Genomic DNA, 20756 nt, shown 5'->3' on the forward strand with positions numbered 1-20756 from the left:
GTAATTAAACGCATCTTATTTGTTTAATAATCGAGATTTGCTAAGCAATATACGATATAATTATTATAGAGTGATTCAGGGGACCTAAGCAGGATCAACCTTGCGAATTTAAAAACATGTTAGTAAATGTTTTGTCTCAGTATTAGTGAGATTAACGTTCTAGATTTTTTATTTTATTTATTTACGACATCAATGGGCACCCTACAATTAGAAAGCTTTCTTTAAAATATCGATACTCTTTACTTTTTTAATTTAATATTTAAGTCTCGATTTGAATGTCATGAGAGTCTGGTTACTTTTGAAGTCTTGTTTGGTTGAGTCTGGTTGTTTTTTCTTCATATTCACAGTCCATATCGGTTAAAGAGGTTATATCTGTATTAATTAGATGTTCTAGAGTGACCATGATTGTTGACTATTTAATTTTCGCTTATCAAAAAAGGTATTGTTGTTGTACTTAAATACGATGGAGAACGATCCATTAACATTTACTGATCGTGTTTGTGTAAAATTGGTCCAGCTCATGTCTCATGAATTACTGTGTAAAGTTTAAAATTTCAAATCATACATATCTAAAATTGTACCTACATAGGTAAGTAGGTATACTGAAACAACAGAAAAATCTAAATGATATCTAATTTTCCCCAAGTACGACTTTTTAATACTTAAGACTTCAAAAGAAGCAATACAAACATCCATTTCGAATTAATTTGGACTCCCGGTGCGACCGAGATTTCTTCAGGAGTCGGGACCCAAACATTAACGGGCAATTAAACATTTCGTCGAATTAAGGTGTTCCATCAACAAAGTTCCCTTACCATGAGTTTTGCGAGGCGGATCCAGCAGTCAGAGACTCAGTGTGCGACAGAGACATTTAAGAGGAATGGGGACGACATTATGGAAAATATATAATAGCTCTGCTCCCACGTTTGACTTTCGATTTTTTAATTATTGTAAAAATTAGGAGCGAAATAAAAGATTTCATACAAATTTCTAAATGCTCCTAACTCTTATAATAATTTAAAAATAGAAAAAAAATCAAACGTAGGGGCATAGCTTTGGTTGATATACAACAAATTGTGTCAAAATAATTTCAATAATGTAATAATTCAGAGTTGTAAGTATTCAGAGTTGTAAGTATTCAGAGAGGAAAATGAGGACTACGTTTGTATGAAAAGGCGATTTCGCACGGGTCCTCCACTTTCGTCTTAACGATTTAGTCCCAATACTAGGTAGTTATTGACGCTAGGGAGTGATCCTCCTTCGCCATTACTTTCTGGATTACATATTTCTACTTAGACATTTTGCATTGTAGGTTTTTTCCTCTTATACCGTAGAAAAACTAAAACGCAAATTGCGAGGTAGGCATTCACTTCTGGCCCCGTTGAGGCTGTGAAATTGTAGCGGTTGTCCGTCGCTCGCAGTACATCTCGCACCGATACATAATGATATACCAGTCATTTACCTAGCGTGATCCGGCTACTCATGGTAAGGGCTCTTGTGTTGTATTTGCTTAAGTATTTGTTTAGGATCCGCCGAGTTTTCAGCACCGGCTGAATGTTTACAGGAAAAACATGAATCTCGACAAGTTATGTTAAGTAAATGTGTTTTATATGGGTATTACTTCGTGTATGTTTAGATATGTGTAATTTTTATGAAAATTTTGGGATTATTATGAGGTGGATGGAAACGCTACGCCTACTTGATACCTAAGCGGGTACAGCAGCCTACGGACGCCTGGGATACTTCCTAAATATTTAGCTGTAATTGCACTCCTTTTGGGAAGTTGTTGGAGTATTTTAGTTTAATAGGTATATTATTTCTGAAATAGAACATTGGAACCCATGCTATCATCAAATTATTCACCAAAGAAGCCTCCTCAAATATTATTAGATGAAGCGAAAGTTCAATTGCCCCCGAGAATAAATCGAGATTCGAGACAGATTAAGATAAATCACCAAGTTTACTAATATTAGCCACGTGTACGAATATTCACAATTATAAATGCTATATTGAAATGTTCCAGTGATGGAATATGAAATCGTAAAACATAGTCATAATGTTATGCACAACAAAGCGTGCATAAATAAACAACACTTCCTTATTTAACAAGTATGCGCGTATTGCAAGCTATTATTGCAGGCGTTTTTTTTATAGTACGTCGGTGGCAAACAAGCATACGGCCCGCCTGATGGTTAGTAGTCTCCGTAGCCTATGTACGCCTTCAACTCAGAGGAGTTAAATGCGCGTTGCCGACCCTAACACCCCCCTCGTTGAGCACTGGCAACCTTACTCACCGGCAGGAACACAACACTATGAGTAGGGTCTAGTGTTATTTGGCTGCGGTTTTCTGTAAGGTGGAGGTACTTCCCCAGTTGGGCTCTGCTCTAGATCTGGAATGACATCCGCTGTGCTGTGCCCTACCACACAAAGCGAGACTGTATGACTGTATGTACATTATAATAATTCGCAGAGTACCGCTGTCGCTGTTGCAATGACGTCAGAAGCAGTAAGCCGGGCTTACGAGGCCTGCAACCGTGTCGAATCGAATTCAAGCTACGTTTTATTATTAAGATAGCAACGTCACATTTATCGGTTTTGCACTAATTGCTGTTTTTGGAATTTTGCACTCATTTTCTAAGATTATAATACTAATAGGTACTACTGATTCAAACAGATATACATAGAAATTACGTTTCAAAAGTATAGCCGTTTTCTATGTAGTCGTAGTGTTGGTTAAACTCGAGCTTTCACTTTTAAGTATATATTTAGTTTTATAAACGAATAGTTCTCCATACAAATCATTTACGCAGTCGCTAGCGAGTATCGTCACTGTAAACTCATGGTAATGCCTACTCGGCGCCGCGTCACACGCTGCGCGCGCGCTGAAAGAACCGGTTGGGGGAGGTCTTGCGCTGTCGTAGTAGGCGGGCATAGTGGTGTTTGGGTTTGGGTCTCCTAACACTTGCGCGAGTGACAAAAAAAACACGTGAGTGTAAATCGTAAACTTAGTTTAGATGTACTGTTCACAAAATGCATAAAATAAATTGACTTACATTATGTATTTTATTTCACATTGGTGACATTGTGTGCTGTAACCACAATGTCGAGTTGGACCTCTGAGCGTCTCATATTGCAAATTGGAGTTGCAAATCGATGTAGAGTTGCAAAGTAAACCGAAGGAGATGCAAATGTCGGACAAATATTTGCCGCCGCGGCGCGGGCGCGGGGAGCCAACTGGGGTAAACTTTGCCCACCGGGTATTACGGAGTCAGCTGAGTTTACTTAGAAAATTGTTGTATACATAAAGTCAATAAACTAATATAAATTCTAAATTATTGAACTAAATAAATGTTTGTTTCCGAAATAAGAAACTAGAATACTGCCCATTTTTTGTATTCCCTAAATAAAACACGTTATTCAGGCGTTTATCTCCGGTTGACCCCGCACACTGCGTGCTTACTGATGGGAGAATATGTTTACATATTCTCTACTATTATCTGTGTCCGTATTTCTTTTTTTTTTAATTAAGTACTTAAATATTTTTCACTTTACTGAGTTAAGGATTAAAAATAATTTGTAGGTATATTTCAAACGTGATCATTATACTTAGATATACGTATTGGAGTGTTGTTAACAACCCATAAAGTCCGTTTCGCTTTAAACTTCATTACGTGCAAACCAGATCATTAACTTAAGCGGCCTATTACAAACAGACTCGTTCCGATCACAGTCTAGCCAATCTACAAATCCAGTCAACTTCGATCTCCGTCTCCATAACAAGTATGTGTAAGTAGGGATCACTGTTATACTGGGTGTTAAGGCGGTCGGTGCGCGATGGCAATTAGACTGCCGCGCTGAGGCTCGAGACACGAAATTGCCACGTTCCTGCAAGACAAATTAGTCGGCAACAACCTCAGCCTGACTAGGGTCGCCATAATATCTCTGCTATTTTGAGAGACAAATTTAAAATAAAAACTGTCTTATGCGTAATTTTTGGAATTTGAAATTAGGGACTGTAATTAGCCTCGTGCATGTTTTTTTTTTTTTAATTTTAAATTGTTATTTATATCGGTTGAACACCGGAAAAAAGGGTAGTGACCCTGCCTATGAAGCCGATGGTCCCGGGTTCAAATCCTGGTAAGGGCATTTACTCGTGTGATGAGCATGGATATTTGTTCCTGAGTCATGGGTGTTTTATATGTATTTAAGTATTTATAAATATTTATATAATATATATATCGTTGTCTAAGTACCCTCAACACAAGCCTTATTGGGCTTACTGTGGGACTTAGTCAATTTGTGTGTTGTGTGTTTATTTATTTATTTAAACGTCGAAATCAATATGATACTCTGGCACAACCAAAATTTAAAAATTGTAGGCAGGAGTTGACTTGTGGTTAAAGATTTTTTATTGATCTCTTTAAATCATAATTGCTTGTTAAATACGACTATGAATAACCTAGATATTAATTTTTTCGATAGTACTCGTATCTTTTAATATAAAGAATAAAATTATTTGATTACGAGACGTCCTATGAAATTTAGGAGACCTGGTAATCCTAGTCTCAACCCATGCTGTGGACTCCTTAGAGAACCTAAACATACCGCACCTGAAACATGGCTACGCTTTCAAAGCTACTCGTACGTCCGGGGAACAACTTTCAATACATATAGTACAAATATGTCAGAACGGCAACAAACGGTGTTTGGCAACAAGGCTTTAAGTGGGCCACGCCTACGACGCTGAGATTTAATCAAGGAATATGAAAATAGAGGAATATATTCCTATAGTATAACGTAGGTTGTTGAGCTTTTGTAATAGCTTGTGAATGGGATTTGCAATATGTTTTGATTTGATAATAGTATACATTTTGATAATAGTAGGAAATTCGCAACGAGTGGGGATAAATTAAAATACGACCGAAAGGAGTGTTTTAAATCGACACGAGTTGCGAATTACCTATTCGCACATGTACATCGTACAACGTTTTACAGTACATATGGCACTTTAAGTTTTCGACATAGTTACGTAATGTGCTAATTATCGTACTAGTGCGGTAAATAGCACCATATGTACTGTAAAAGTCATAAATTAATAATGTGTCCTATGACAAAAACGCGCGTCGACGACGACGATATTTTTGTTTTATCATAAAGGAGGCAAACAGCAATTGTTATCGCACATGAACATGGTCCAGGACACCTGCAATACTAGAGGGATTGCAAGTGCGTGCCGGCCTTTAAAATGGGACTGCGCTCTTTTCTTGAAGGTTTGAAGGTCGTATCGGTTCCGCAGTACCGCGGGCAACATTTCATTCCATATTTTAGCTGCGCAAGGCAGGAAGTTTCTGGAGAAACGCACTGTCGAATTAAACGCCAATTTTGTGAAATTTTTGCAGGATAGAAAAGTAGATTTTTTCTGTCACAATGCATGTAAAAATACTCATTAAAATAATCAACGACGTTTATCGTTGAAAGAATGAAATATAACTAGGAATTAAAATGCGTATCTACGGGACAGCTCACGGAATGCCCCAGTTGAGGACTGCCAACCGTCTGTGGTGAACTCCTCGGAGCGCTCCCCGTTATATAGGTACAGGCGATAGAAAATGCAAAACTAACATCTAAAACGTTTGCTAAGTAGAATGTGCAGCAACAGCTGCCTATTATCGATTTCAACGGCGTTGACCCTTACACTTCCTTGCGATCTGTGCGTTGACTCTAAACTAAATAAACACCAATTAACTTCGGTGCGCTTTGATGTGGCTAGCCTAGCCAAACTTACTGTTAAATACCCGTTATCGTAGCACTGTTACCGAATCCTCCTCCACATGTTTGAAACAGTGATACATCACACTTTAACCGACAATTTGTAAACTGTATTGTAAGGGCGTAGGGTTCGATGGTCGGTTGAGTTGAGAGTGTTGTTGTTATACAATCTATATATACACAGAGTGACTTATGTGGCGATTCTGACTTTAGATGGCCGATAATTCCACCTAAGGTCATTTTCCGTGTTTGCATGCAATCCCAGGGGAACAATTTAGCTCCGATTAATACTCTCGCTGGAGAGACAATTCACTGCATAGAAGATTGTTAGGTAACTGTGAAGTTAGAGCTACCTACATTTATTGTAGAATAAATAGGTATATAAAAAGTAGCTGAAAATATTCTATTCCCATTTGATCAACATTCCAAACAACATAGAGTTTTAGGAATATTTTATTTATTTATTTATTTAAACTTTATTGCACACATAAAGAAAAATGTACAAATGGCGAACTTAATGCCAAAAGGCATTCTCTACCAGTCAACCATTGGGTCAAACAGAGACATTTGTGTATGTTGGTGCAGGAAAAAATAATAACAAATAATAAGGAAAAAATTAAACGTGAAGTCAAATAATATCAAAAATATATAAATAGTTAAATACTATTATATATTAATACTACTATATAAATATATAATACTATTATATAAATAATTATATAATGTATAAAAGATAGACTAATACATATAATTATGTACATATACATGATGGTGAACCTTATTTAAGTTCTTCTGACAGAAGATGCTTGCGAAGTAGTCGTTTGAAAACGGGTTTGCTTGGGGCTTGTCGAATAAAGAGAGGGAGGGAATTCCAGAGACGGATTGCCTCAACGGCAATGGAATATCAATATTTATAGGCAAAATGAAGTTTAAGTTTTGTAAGTAGACTGGTTCATTAAGTTTTAATAAAAGGTGACCTTTTTAAACTTTCGACGTGGGAAAGGTCATGGTCTGGCAGACGCAGAGATCTGAATAATTAACATAAATCCACAGGCATATGGAAGTACAGCTCGACCTTTAATAATAATAAGGTTGCAGCGCCTGTTTTAACTTTAATTGTAGACAAGTAATTACCTTCCTTAATTAGTTTGGGTTAGTGATTAACCTCAGCTAGCCTTTTTGAGATCCTAAAAATATCCATATATTATTTTAGTATTTATTTTATTTTGGCTTGTACAAGTAGATTCCCAGCGTTGCGGAACTAAGTGATAGTATCGTGAGCATATTTTTAAGGAGGCAAACGAGCAGACGAATCGCTTGAGGGTAAGCAATTACCGTCACCCACGGACACCTGCAACACCAGAGGGGTTGCAAGGGCGTTGTCGGCCTTTAAAATGAGAATACACTTTTTTGATGTGGGTAAATATCAAGATATTTCCCCATCTCTATTTTAAGTTCGTGTTCTATGTTATGTTCGTGTTTTATTCATTGGGTTTCTATCTATCTGACACAATACAAGTATTCCTCATTGCACCATTTTTTTACGTTAAAACTCATGTTCTATCACATGATTTGTTTTGGGGAATGCAATAAAAAACTCTGTAATCTCAAGGACTGTACTCAAATGGAAGCGAAATAACTGCTTTTCAAACTGCTGCACTCACAGAATTATGCCGAGACAGAAGACATATTTGATAAAATTATTTAGTTTCAATTTTTGTGTTTAGTATTAGCCTTAGTTTGTAGTTTAGTACTAGCCGTAAGGACTCTAAATTGTAACTATAGTTCTGATATTTAAATTGCAATTGGTTCCCCGCGATACAGGCGTTGCCTAGTTCGGAGACCCCCTGCTATGGCTGTAACCATAAATTGAAATAAACTATTTTTATTAAATTGTAACTATAGTCCTGATATTTAAATTGTAATTGATTCCCCGCGATACAGGCATTGCCTAGTGCGGAGACCCCTGCTATGGCTGTAACCATAAATTGAAATAAACAATCTTTATTAAATTGTAACTATAGTTCTGATATTTAAATTGTAATTGGTTCCCCACGATACAGGCATTGCCTAGTGCGGAGACCCCTGCTATGCCTGTAACCATAAATTGAAATAAATGTTTTTTTTTAATTTATTTAGAAAACAAACAGCCTTTTACAAATATATCTAAAGTAAATGAACTAAAAATAGGCCTAAAGTTTCCTACGTTACTAAGAAAACTATTACATAGAAATGTAAATTATGCAATTATAAATTACCGGTTTAGTTGTGTACTACATGCAAGTAAGGTAAGAAAACATACAAAACTATGAAAAATATGACTGGGACTAATCTTTATTATTTTATCCTTAAAATGACACAGAAATATATGTCAATGATAGAGTCAGATATGTCGAGCATGATATTGTAAGAAGTGGCAAAAAACGGAACCCTTATGGATTCGTCATGTCTGTCTGTCTGTCCGTCCGTATGTCACAGCCACTTTTTTCCGAAACTATATGAACTATACTGTTGAAACTTGGTAAGCAGATGTATTCTGTGAACCACATTAAGATTTTCACACAAAAATAATAAATTTTGGGGGTTCCCCATACTTAGAACTGAAAATTAAAAATTTTTTTTCGTCAAACCCATACGTGTGGGTTACCTATCTATGGATAGGTCTTTAAAAATGATATTGAGGTTTTTGATATCTTTTTTTTCTAAACTGAGTAGTTTGCGCGAGAGACACTTCCAAAGTGGTAAAATGTGTGTCCTCCCCCCCTGTAACTTCTAAAATAACAGAATGATAAAACTAAAAATATATATGATGTACATTACCATGCAAACTTCCACCGAAAATTGGTTTGAAAGAGATCTAGTAAGTCGGTTTTTTTTAATACGTCATAAATGGTACGGAACCCTTCCTGGGCGAGTCCGACTCGCACTTGGCCGCTTTTTTTAACATTTCACCTTTTGGCGCTCTGACACTATCGCATCAATAACGAAAAATATTGTATAAGGTAAATGTCCTAATGCTCGACATACTCATATGAATACCCAATAAGTAGATGACACCTTGCTGTTCACTCTATTGACAATTCCTAACTTTAAAGATGACATGTACTGCGACAGTGTAAAGCACTTGGATGTCTGACATAAGTGTCATACCAATTACAATAGCCATTTCTAGTTCCGATCCTCACGAATGTGTGTTAGGTAGCCAAGTGTCCACACGAGGTGCCATCAACACTTGATTACAGTGGCGGGCCGATAGTACACGTATCTGTTTCGCGGCTCGCTGATCAAAGGCATGCCGGAATAATCCGGTATCAGCCTACACCTAGTTGCTGGTGTGCCTGCTGATACTGTTATAGTGGCCCTGGCCCTGGCACTGGAAATTAGGTGGAATTGGAACATAGTTGACTCTGGAATCAGTTAACATTAACAGTAACACAGTATATACGTGTCCACATACAGCTGCGTGCAATATAATAGTAGTGCAATTCTTTAATTCAATAAACTAAAACAAGTACAGTAACAAAAGTTATAAACTATTACTAAAATTAAGTATGAACTAAATAACACTTTTTTATTATTCTTCTGCCTTACTTAGCATTATTACAAAATTAACTGTAAACTTACAAAAAAGTAAATAATAATAATAATCTTGAAATAACCGGGTAATTTCCTATCAGCAATTCTTATAAACCTCAATTTTTCTTTCAATTGAGGCTAATACATTATGAAGGTAAAAATCAATGAATCTTTTTTGTGCATTGATGTGTAATACTATAGATACTAATAGCAACAATGGCTATTTGTGGACCTTAAGTACGACGGTTATTGTCGTAGCAATAAGGGTTATACAGGGTGATAAATTGTCAAATTAATTGTTTGAACAATGGTACAAGTACCAACAATTCATTGTACAACTCGCATACAAAATACGAACAAATAGAAACAAAAGAAAAACAATAATTTAAAATTTAAATGAATGATATAATATTTTTAACCGACTCAAAGAGGAGGTTACCTATTCGAGTGTTTTTTTTTTGTATGTTTGTTACCTCTGAACTCCGTAAGTTCTAAACCGATTTCGTAAATATTTTTTGTTTTGAATGAATATAGACCCTAGTTGGCCCCCCTTTTTGTCAAAACCCAGTTCTGATGATAGGATGCATGAGGAATCCAGGGAACTCCTCAAATATTATAGGCGTGCTTATAGCGATTTTTGTTTTTTTATCAACAAACCAAGCATTTTCATCTAAAACGGTGTCATTTAATGAAATGGAACTGCTGATGATGAACAGAACGGGATTCTATAACAACGCATTACTTTTGGCGATCTGTCCCATTCGTTAAGTTTGTTAAGCAAGTCAGTTCTGAAGGAATATTTGTGTTAAGGTCTACTTTTGATGATGGGTTTCATGAGGTCCAACTTCTCAGATATTGATGGCTTCAGACCCAGACCATGAAAAATGAAATGTATATACCAGAAGTGCAAAAACGTTAAGAAATATAATAGTTTGTCCAGACGGGAACGAGTCTTGCAGAATGAAGATATTCGCTCATAGGAAAAACTAAAAATGGCAAATAAAACTAATCTTTAAAAAAAATCTATTTCAAATAGGATATTATCCCGTTTTATATGTGCTAGCAACTGTTACGATTGAAGTCAGTGGAAAGCCAAATAATTACAATACTGATTCTTTCTTTCTTATCGAACTACACCAGGGTTAGCATTAGACTTTTAAAACTTGGCTTGGCACCGACTTCAAACGTATCAGTTGCTAGCTCATATAAAATAGGATAATATTTTATTTTATACTTTTTAAGTTGTCTGTACTTTTAAAGATTAATTTTATTATTAATCAAACTAATGTGAATTTTTCAACTATTCATAAAATAAAGTACTTTAAACTCAAGTACAAGTTCACAGAAAACACGACCACTGAGGAAAAGTGTCCAACATTTACAACTTTGGAAATAAATAAAATTATTGTATGAAAATAGTAGTATTTAATTTAAATGTTAATATTATCTGCGGAGCCTCCGGTGAATTGTGTTCCGAATGAGCTGCCTCCGAAGCCCTGGAGAGCAATTGCTGGGGGATTCTGGCCGTAACGGGAGCAATTAAAGCCTAACTGTTGACTCCGCCGGCTTCCATCTGGCACTCTAATGAACTATTCAACATTTTGGAACTTGTTGACGGGCAGTAAGATGCAAAATGGCTTACTTTTGGACTTCGTGCCGTATTTAGAAAGGTTATTTCATTAATTTTGTTTATATTCTTGGAATTATACTATGGCTCAAATAATATTTTATTATTTTCTAAATGTAAGATAAATTTTAATATTCAAATAAGTAACTATGATACTTGATAACTATGTTCTTAACTTAAATTTAATATTGAAAATTTGTGTCCAGGTTATTTTTTGTAGACAGGGCCGTTAAGTTTCTAACTGCATATTATTGGATAACGCAATTTAAAAATTAAGTTGCCGATTCAGCGTGTTTATTTCATGCAGCAACGTAAATATTGTTCTTAAATTAATACAGCATCAAAAAAAATACGAGTCTCAATTATTCCAATATCGTTCTTGAGTTAGCTACAAAGTATGAATGATTTATTTTAGTCACGTTTCGAAATCTGTTTGTGTTTTTCTGCTCGTTATGTGGTGTTCAGTTTTACTCAACAGCTTGTGTCATACATTTGGTGGTGTGGTGGCGGAAAGTGTCGTCGAAGGGAAGATTATGCAGCTCGCGTGTCGCGTGCAGGACTTATTCATGAGGCGAGTGGTTTCAACTCGATATAGTGCTGCATTCAATTTTGGTGCCAACACGTACTATTTTATTGAAAAATATGAAGGACATGTTTTGATTTGAGTTGCCTATTTCATTTTATTTACGACAATATTATGGAAAAGAATTTGTATATTAAAGTGATTTGAATTAGGTTTAAACGGATTTCATCCGTAACATTAGTTTACCATATTGCTTGTAACAACATTACGGCTGCTAGCTCTGATGCTGAATACGTAACTTACGCGGATGACACTTGCATCATAATCAGCGATAATAATACTAAAAACCTAAAAGTACTTACCCGAGCATAACAAGCCGGAAGCAGTTTTTGGGTGGCGGGGCGGAGTCCTCACAGCCCTGCGGCGCGCTGGGGCCGGGCGCGCGCTCCGGCTCGGGCTCCTCGAGCTGCCCGGCGCCGCGCCGGCATAGCCACCCCGTCCCACACTTGTCCTTTGACTCCTCGGCCGGGGCCGCGAACTGGCAACGCCGCGGCGAACGCTGCCGGCCCGCTGGCGACAGCGACGACTTCAGCGGAGACGGCGGGGCCCGCACGGGGCTCGGTGATGCCCGGACAGGCGACGTTGACACTTTAACGGGCGAGGACTGTAATGACAGTCCCCGCTCGGCCGTCCCGTTTAGCATTGTTTGAGCACTATAACTTCATAGTTTAAGACACTTTCACTTTTTCAAAATCATTTCTGTTTGTGCCCATCACTCACTGGAATAAGAAATCAGATAAAATCAAATTAGAAAAAACAAAAACTATACAGGTCATCATCGTGTGAAATAAATTCCTAACACTGCATTTACGACACAGTTCGGTTATTTTGAGTTCTAGTGCATGCCTTTTGAACTTCGTAATGTGCCCACACTTTTTGGTTATTTTATGGGTATTTTTGGCAAGAACTTTTGCTTTTAGGATATACATACTCAACGAGCTCAACGAGGGGAGGGGGGTTTAGGGGCGGCAACGTGCATGTAACTCCTCTGGAGTTGCAAGCGTACATAGGCTACGGAGACTGCTTACCATCAGGCGGGCCGTATGCTTGCTTGCCACCGACGTAGTATAAAAAAAATATGTACTCATATCCCTTTCAATTAACCAAACATAAAAATCATGATTTTGACTTCATTCATTATTGAACTTGGTAAAAACCCTTGCGGTTTAAATCAGTCCTATTCAATTTATCCCATTATTTAGCCTAGAACATAACTACCACAGACAAAACATTACCTGTATAGCCTACGGCTATGAAGCCGTAAGCCTTTCTTGCCGCAGGGTGCACTAACTATTCGGCGTTTGCCGAAAATTGTTGGTGCAAGCGTAATAGCAATAAATGCTGTATTGCGAATGAAGCACAATATGCATGCCACAGTCACCGCCGGATATATTCCAACAAAACACACTTGATGGTTATTGGAAAATACTACAATGAGATTATTTATGAGATTAATTCTGCTTCGGTTCTGTGTTGTTTTGTGTTGTTTTACGTGTCAATGGGTACACTGAAAATCAGCGTCGCAACACTACTGATGTGCTGAGTGTTATCCTTTTCTGGAACCACCAGGACTGTAACTTCAAATTTACCTAGATTTAAGTCTTTTTTTAATGTTTTTGTGTATGTGTGTTTCGAATATAAGCATAATTCATTCATTCGGTCATTCATTTATTCATTCATAAATCGAATACGAGTATATTGGATCAAATTAAGTAAGTAAAAGTAGGAGGCCTACGGAAAAAAACATCTACCAACCTACCGTACCTATTCGTACAATAGTTGCTAAGTATAAATAACACACGCAACCGCACTTGTTTGATATAAACGAAAGACTACTACTTAATCTATAATCTTCCAAGTAATTGTTGAATTCCACACGTGGTGCCTACCACTAAAAAATACCTTTGTGGGCATCGCAATACGTCACCAATTCCATTACGCGCGGACAATGAGTGACTTGTTATGCCCCGTGCGCCACGTGCGAGCAGCCATTGTTATTATTTATAACGCCGGGAGCGGGCAGGTGTCGACGAAACTTCCTAATTCGCTGTCACGAATGTCGCCCGCCTCCGCCCGCCGCCGCCCGCGCCCACGACTATCGACGTTACTAAACAATACAGGTATTGACTTTAAGAGCCCGTGGAGAGACATTTTTTTTTTAAATAATGGTTTCTTTACAGTTAATTCCAACAAAATTACCGAGATAAAGATTTAAATTAGAATCTTTATTACCTACGTTTATTGGTTTATACTTACACTTTTTGTGTTTCTTCGAATATACATTTTAATTTGTAATTTATGTTATGTGGATAAATCAATGAATATTTATTAAAAGCTTGCTCTATTTTTGGTTTATGCGTTTTTTTTATCAAATTATTACTACATCAGCTATTCGTTCAGGCACAGTTTTTAACTGTAAGTTCTCAGCTGTTTCTGAAAAGCTTCTTAATTAGTGGCTAATTGCGAATATTATTGTAAAACAAGTTCATAAAAAATATGACACATTATGTCACGAGCAAAGGCTTCAGTGAAGCGCGTGTGTAAAATAAACAGAAAATTACACGAGTGTTTATTGACGCAGTTCGTTAGACACAGCGGGCCGCGGAAAATGTCCATTTTTGATGCGGTGTGTAAATAACCCCGGGGACTCGGACTGCTGCCCGAACATTACGGGCCAGGGTTGTCACGGGCACAGCAGTCAGTATACGCGGGCGCTTTCAGTGTGACTCAAACGGAGGCTAATGAATTTCAGCTAAAATTAATGATTAAGTACAGAGAAATCGACGCTTCTGTGTTCTTGCTGGAATGTGCTAACACTACTAACCTAACTTTTGTAACCAAGATTACTAAGAATAACTAAATTAATAAAAATAAATAATTAATATGAGCATTACAGTTATCCTTATATACATTATAATATTTATAATGGTCAGTAGAGCAGAATCGATGTAGTACGTAATTAACTAGATTTGACTAAAAACTGTATTGAGTATTCCATAGGGAATGGAGCTAAATTTAGATGATATTGCCGGAACCTTTAATTTTCACTGAACATATGTCGTGTTTGGGAGCGAATGATACGACCGGCTTGCTTCAGAACTGGTTTATTACTGTCTTACATACTTGCATACATGACACTCCTCCCACGCTTATTCTGGGAACCTGATAACAAATAAATAATCACTAGGTAAACACCGTGGACAACAGAAAACTTACAAACTAAAACTTGTAATTTACAACCTTATCTCTAGGGCGCAAGTTAATGCGGCGAGCGCCAGACTCACACATTGCCGCGTTATCATTATCAGTAACAACAGCTGGTGGCACGGAGTCCGTAGGCTTCGTACAAGCGGTAGGAACGGTGTTGGCGTGTGAGTGTCGCGCTTCCGTTATCCCCTCCGCGTTTACATTTTGCTCTAGGCCTGAGTGGGGTGTCGCAGATGCCGAACCTGCGATCAGCTGTTTGTCCCCTCCCGACATAATAGAATCGGTAATGGCGCCATCATCGCATTCAAAAAATTCGTCATTTATTTTATGTCGTTCGCTTGTATTTGAAGGGTTAGGTATTACCGCTTCCACTTCTGCGGAATGTGGGTGTGGCTCAGCAATACTTAACCGAGACGGTTCTGAGTTAATATTTGGTGACGACAAATCTGAGTAATCGTAATCAGAACTGATCGGTGCATAATAACGTCTTAATTGATCAACATGGCGTTTGCATTTGCCGAGACTGTTCACAAATACTGTATACATTCTATTACCTAACTTATTAACAATCCTACCTAATAGCCAAGTAGGTCTTTGGGATATATAACAACGAACCCAGACATCATCTCCAGCCTCAAAGAATCTACACCTATTTGTGCCAACATCCAGAATTGATATATTAAGCTTTTGTTTAGGTAAAATTAAATGCAGACGTGTACGCAAATCTCGACCAAACATCAATCTAGCCGGTGAGTCACCGGCCGCGCAGTGCGGCGTACTACGGTATTCAAATAAGTACCTTGCTAATTGCTTATTTATTTCCATGATCGACGAATTTGAATTTTTTTGTAATATGCATTTTAACATCTTCTTACACAATTTTACATATATCTCGGCTTGGCCGTTGCTGCAAGCATGATAGATAGGAGAAGTTAGATGTTTTATGCCATTAGACCGACAGAACTTTTTAAATTCCTCGTTACTAATTTTTGGATCGTTATCCGATACAATTAATAACGGATACCCAAACACGTAGAATAACATGGCTAATTTACTAACTAGTGTCTTGGTGGATAAATCATTCATATATATGCATTCTACCCACTTACTATAGCTATCTACTACAATAAGAAATACTTTCTGATCATATTGAGCGTAATCGATGTGTATGCGCTCCCACGGACCAGACGCACGCGGCCAGGGGCGGAACTCTGCGCGCGCGGGCGCGGCGCGTAGTGCGCTGCACGTACTACATGAGAGAACCATGCGTTCGATTTCCGAATCGATACCCGGGAACCAAAACTTACTCCGTGCTAAATTTTTAGTTTTTACTACGCCGAAATGACCCTTATGTAACTCCCTAATCAATTGTTCCCGATATATTTGTGGGATAACAATCCTATGTCCGCGTAAAACACAGCCGTCCTCCACGTCCAAATCATTTTTACAATTATAATATGGTAAAATATTTTTACACTTTATCTTACGTGGCCATCCGAAACGAATGTATTTAGATACCGTCCGCAGTACCTTGTCTTTCAATGTAGCCTCCTTAATATCATCGAACAGAACGGGCAGTGTACTGTCTGTAATGAAATTAAGATATGATCCGCCCCTGCAAATGTCCTGTTCGCTATCTGTGTCAATGGGTGACCTTGAAAAGTAGTCCGCTATGGCATTCTTTTCACTTGTTATATATTGGATTTTATAATTGTATGCGGACAGGAAAATTGCATATCGCTGTAACCGCGAAGCCGCCATAATGGGAATCCCATTTTTTTTTCCAAATATGGCTAACAAGGGTTGATGGTCAGTCCTAAGAACAAAAGGTATGTCACGACCATATAGGTATTGGTGGAAATGCCTAACACCGAACACTATTGCCGCGGCCTCTTTATTGATCTGGCTATAGTTTTTTTCACTCGCAGATAAGGACCTTGAGGCAAATGCGAGCGGTCTCTCTTGACCCTCGTCGCCTTGCGCTAGCCAAGCGCCGAGGCCCCCGGGGCCCGCGTCAACTGTGAGTACCAGACGTGCAGCGGGATCAAAATGAGTCAGTACCCTATCAGAAGCTAGTTCTCGCTTTATCGTTTTAAAGGAATTTTCGTGCCTATCATTCCATACCCAGGGAACGTCTTTACGAAGTAACTCGTGCAACGGACTCAGTGTGGATGCGGCGCTAGGAATAAAATTACGATAGTAATTTATAGCTCCCAGGAACCTTTGTACATCCATTACATTTTTAGGGGTAGGTGCCCCTAAAATTGCTTCTGTCTTTTTAGGACACGTTCTAATGCCATGCCTGTCGATGACGTAACCTAGGTATGTAACACTTGGGCGGAAAAATTCGCATTTGTCTTTTTTTAGCCGTAGGCCAGCGTCCCGTAGTCTATGAAGTACCTCACGCAATCTAGACATGTGTTGTTCCCTAGTACTGCCTGTGACGCAGACATCGTCAATCCAACAGGACACGCCTTCGATACCGGCTAACAACGTCTCCATCGTCCTTTGGAAAATGGCCGGCGCATTGGCCAATCCATAGACGAGGCGGGTGTACTTAAATAGCCCCCTTGACGTATTTATGGTAGTAAGCTCCTGAGATTTATCCTCGATAGGAAACTGGTTGTATGCGTCACTGAGATCAATCTTAGTATAAGATTGGCCTCCTCCTATTTTCGCGAAAACTTCCTCAATTCGCGGCATTGGGTACCTATCCACATGCATGTCCTTATTCAAAGTTACCGAATAATCTCCTGCTATACGCACTTTACCGTTAGATTTTAAAACGGGAACTATAGGCGTAGCGTAGTTTGAAACATTTACCGGTACCAAAATACCTAACTTGACTAACCGTTCAATTTCTTCTTCTACTTTACTTTTTATAGCAAAAGGTACAGTTCGGGCTTTAAAAAACTTAGGTTCGGTATTTTCCTTAAGACTTAACTTTATTTTAAATTTATTGAATGTGCCTAAACCATCCTCCCATAATTCGGCATACTCATTAATCAAATTTTTCATATCGGTTTCATCATTATGCACCGACAGCTTATTTGTCTGTATTGGACGCAATTCAAATCCAAATTTGAACATAAAATCACGACCTAAAAGCGGTGGCCCTCCGTTCTCAACAACGTAAATGTTAATCTGATTTATAATACCTTTATAGCTAATATCAACTGTAAAATAACCCAAGGGCGTGATTTTGTGTCCATTATACACACATAATTTTATATATGTCTTAATTAGAGGTTGTTTTGAAAATTGAGCCATATACATTTTTTTTGAAATTACAGAAAGCCCAGAACCGGAATCGAGTTCCATACTAACTTCTTTATTATTTATGTTTACACGCAAAATAATAGGAGCATAATTTTCATACCTTAGGTTAAAGAGTTCACATTCCTTACAGTCTTGACATGTAGTATCCGAATCTTGTCCTTGAGTTTCCACACAATTAACCCGAACTTTACACACTTTCTTTAAATGCCCTTTTTCACCACACTTCTGGCAACGCAAACTTTTATAGCGACACTTATCACTATTATGATTTTTCATTCCACATACGAAACAACGAGGAACATCGCTATCGCGCTGATATTTCGAACTGGAGCCCGAGGTTGCGCGGCCGGGCGCGCGGCGGTCGGGCCCGTCGCTCGACCTCCCGTCGCTGCCTACCCGAAACACCGGCTCCTGCTTCACTATCACATCAGCGCCAGATGTATCCACCTTTTTTGCCTCGCGTGCGCACTCAGCCTTCTCCGCAATTTCCAGTGCCTTTGCGAAGGTCAAACTTTTACAATCTTGCTCAAATAACTTGTCCCTTTCGTGGCCCATGCCCAACCCGAGGACGAAACGGTCCAGCAGAACCATCTCTAAGGCGGAACCGAATTCGCAGTAGCATGCGAGACCCCTTAATCGCGCCGCCCAGTCACCTAGGGTTTCACCAGGACTTCTTGTAGCACCGTAGAATTTTGCCTTCTCGACGAACGAGCACTGCTTGGGTTTAAAATGCTTATCGAGTACGTCAACCAATTCTTTGTACGTTTTCTTTTCAATGTCATCTGGATATACGAGATTACGTAACAGCCGGTACGACTCATCCGAAAAGTATGTTAACAGCACTGCACTTTTATTGTCATCCTCGATGGAATTCAAAAGCAGGAATTTTGTTAACTTCCCCTTAAAAATCAACCAATCGCCCGTTTTGTGGTCGAAAACCGATAATTTGCCTAGAAACGACATATTTTATTTATTTATTTTTTAACTCGCGGGTAACTTTACAAATCACAACTCGTCAGCCAATGTCGTGTTTGGGAGCGAATGATACGACCGGCTTGCTTCAGAACTGGTTTATTACTGTCTTACATACTTGCATACATGACAACATATATGGGGGTCAAATAGGTGTTAAATTCAAGAGATTTTATCGATATCACGATTTACCTTCAACTTGACGGTAAATACCGATAAACAAGCCTTTATGGGCGATTTATTGGCAACATTTTAGGCGACAGCCCTAGATGTAGTTAAGGCCATTCACGTCTCAATGAATTGTCCTCCGACAGAAATTGCTTGTAATCAATGATGAACAGTATGGGCATGCCAGCTCGCCACACATTCTGCTTGTGTGACCAGACAACACGTTCCTACTACAGTGAGTAGAGTGCTGACCATATTGTCCCGCGCCGAAAATTCCACTGTCTAACGTTATGCAAGGTATCTTCACAATGCAATATATGTAGGTACCTCCACGCGAAATTGATCCCACGGTGTTTTATCATTCATGTGGTCTTGTGTGGTATAATGGTATAATAAGCTTTACAAGTAAGTTTAAGTTAGAAGGATCATGAAATTGAAATTGGGTTGAATGAAAATAAAACATAACTACATTATGTTTCTAATTGTATCATCAATATCATCATCATCTGCGCCATTAACACGAATGGATCAGATTAGATAATTTATATTAATGTGACATTTGTCTTAGGTATTTATTCTTATAGTTATGATGTTACCCACTAAAAATTGTTTTAGAAATAACTGTAATGTAACGACTAATGGCGTTATTCATTACGCGCTACAAACATTAATTAGTTATATTAATCATTTGTCTTAATTTGTCATTTTGACTTATATATTTGTAAGAAAAGGATAAAATATAAATTAAGTAACTATGGCATGTAAAGTTTTATGAATAAAAGGGAATACGTTAATGTAAAAACGTTGATCTATTATGTTTTATGCAATATATTTACTGAAGCGCGAATACGCAAAATCTATAAAAAATATTTTTTTACCAGTGCATCGAAGGCTCGCAAGTAATTAGCAAATTGTTCAGACAGTCGGATCAGCCCCAAATGTCTATTTATCTGCCAACATTCACCAACTCCGAGCTTCAACTGTCAAAAACTTCATTTCGTAAAGTAGGTACGTAATTCTGAAAGTGCGAGGAATTGAATGATTTTTGAATCATTTTAGCTTTCGACATTTTATTTGTCAGGGATTATTATTGTTTGGCATTTTATTTTCTCTTCAAGTATTTCTTAATATGTTTTTTTTTCTTTTCTTTAGCTCGGAGGAAAATAAACGCATATTTAAAAGGCTAAGACAGAGATGAACATTTCGCAATATTAACCAATCTCTATAAGTATGTACAGCTGGACATAGGCCTATTCTTATCTTATATAGAGGTAAATGTCGAATGGTTTTGCAAAACTTACTTTTATATTTGAAACGAATTCTCGACATCCAGTGTGAAAGGCACACGTAGCCCGGCAAACTTGTTCATGCCAGTACATTTTGTACCCCGTGTTTGTATGAACTGAATAAATTACGTCACATCACCTCCCTCGCCAATCCTCGCACGAGTGCCTCATAAACAAGCCATAACCTAATTTATAAAAGGTCTTCCATGTTCCAAGACGGCATGAAAAAATCAGAGAACATAATTTTTTGCGCACTCATAACAAATTTACACAGACGTATACCTAGAGC

At 38.0% G+C, this 20756-nt stretch overlaps 2 protein-coding genes across 2 annotated transcripts in view; both read right to left on the reverse strand.

Annotated features, from left to right (window-relative positions):
* Window positions 1-20756, reverse strand: part of LOC133523861 (GTP-binding protein Rhes) — a 101087-nt gene that overhangs the window by 22908 nt on the left and 57423 nt on the right. The window contains exon 2 of the mRNA XM_061859611.1: window positions 11858-12274. Coding sequence (XP_061715595.1) covers window positions 11858-12198 — 341 coding nt within the window. The 5' untranslated portion in view covers window positions 12199-12274. The remainder of the gene's footprint in view (window positions 1-11857; window positions 12275-20756) is intronic.
* Window positions 14644-19147, reverse strand: LOC133523859 (uncharacterized). The gene is made up of 2 exons (XM_061859610.1): window positions 18142-19147; window positions 14644-14717 (listed from the first exon to the last, which is right to left on the reverse strand). The coding sequence occupies exons 1-2, from the start codon at window positions 19002-19004 to the stop codon at window positions 14705-14707; spliced, it is 876 nt and encodes a 291-aa protein (XP_061715594.1). The 5' UTR covers window positions 19005-19147; the 3' UTR covers window positions 14644-14704.

Source organism: Cydia pomonella, chromosome 12 (genome assembly GCF_033807575.1).
Source record: "Cydia pomonella isolate Wapato2018A chromosome 12, ilCydPomo1, whole genome shotgun sequence".
NCBI classification, from domain to species: Eukaryota; Metazoa; Arthropoda; class Insecta; order Lepidoptera; family Tortricidae; genus Cydia; species Cydia pomonella.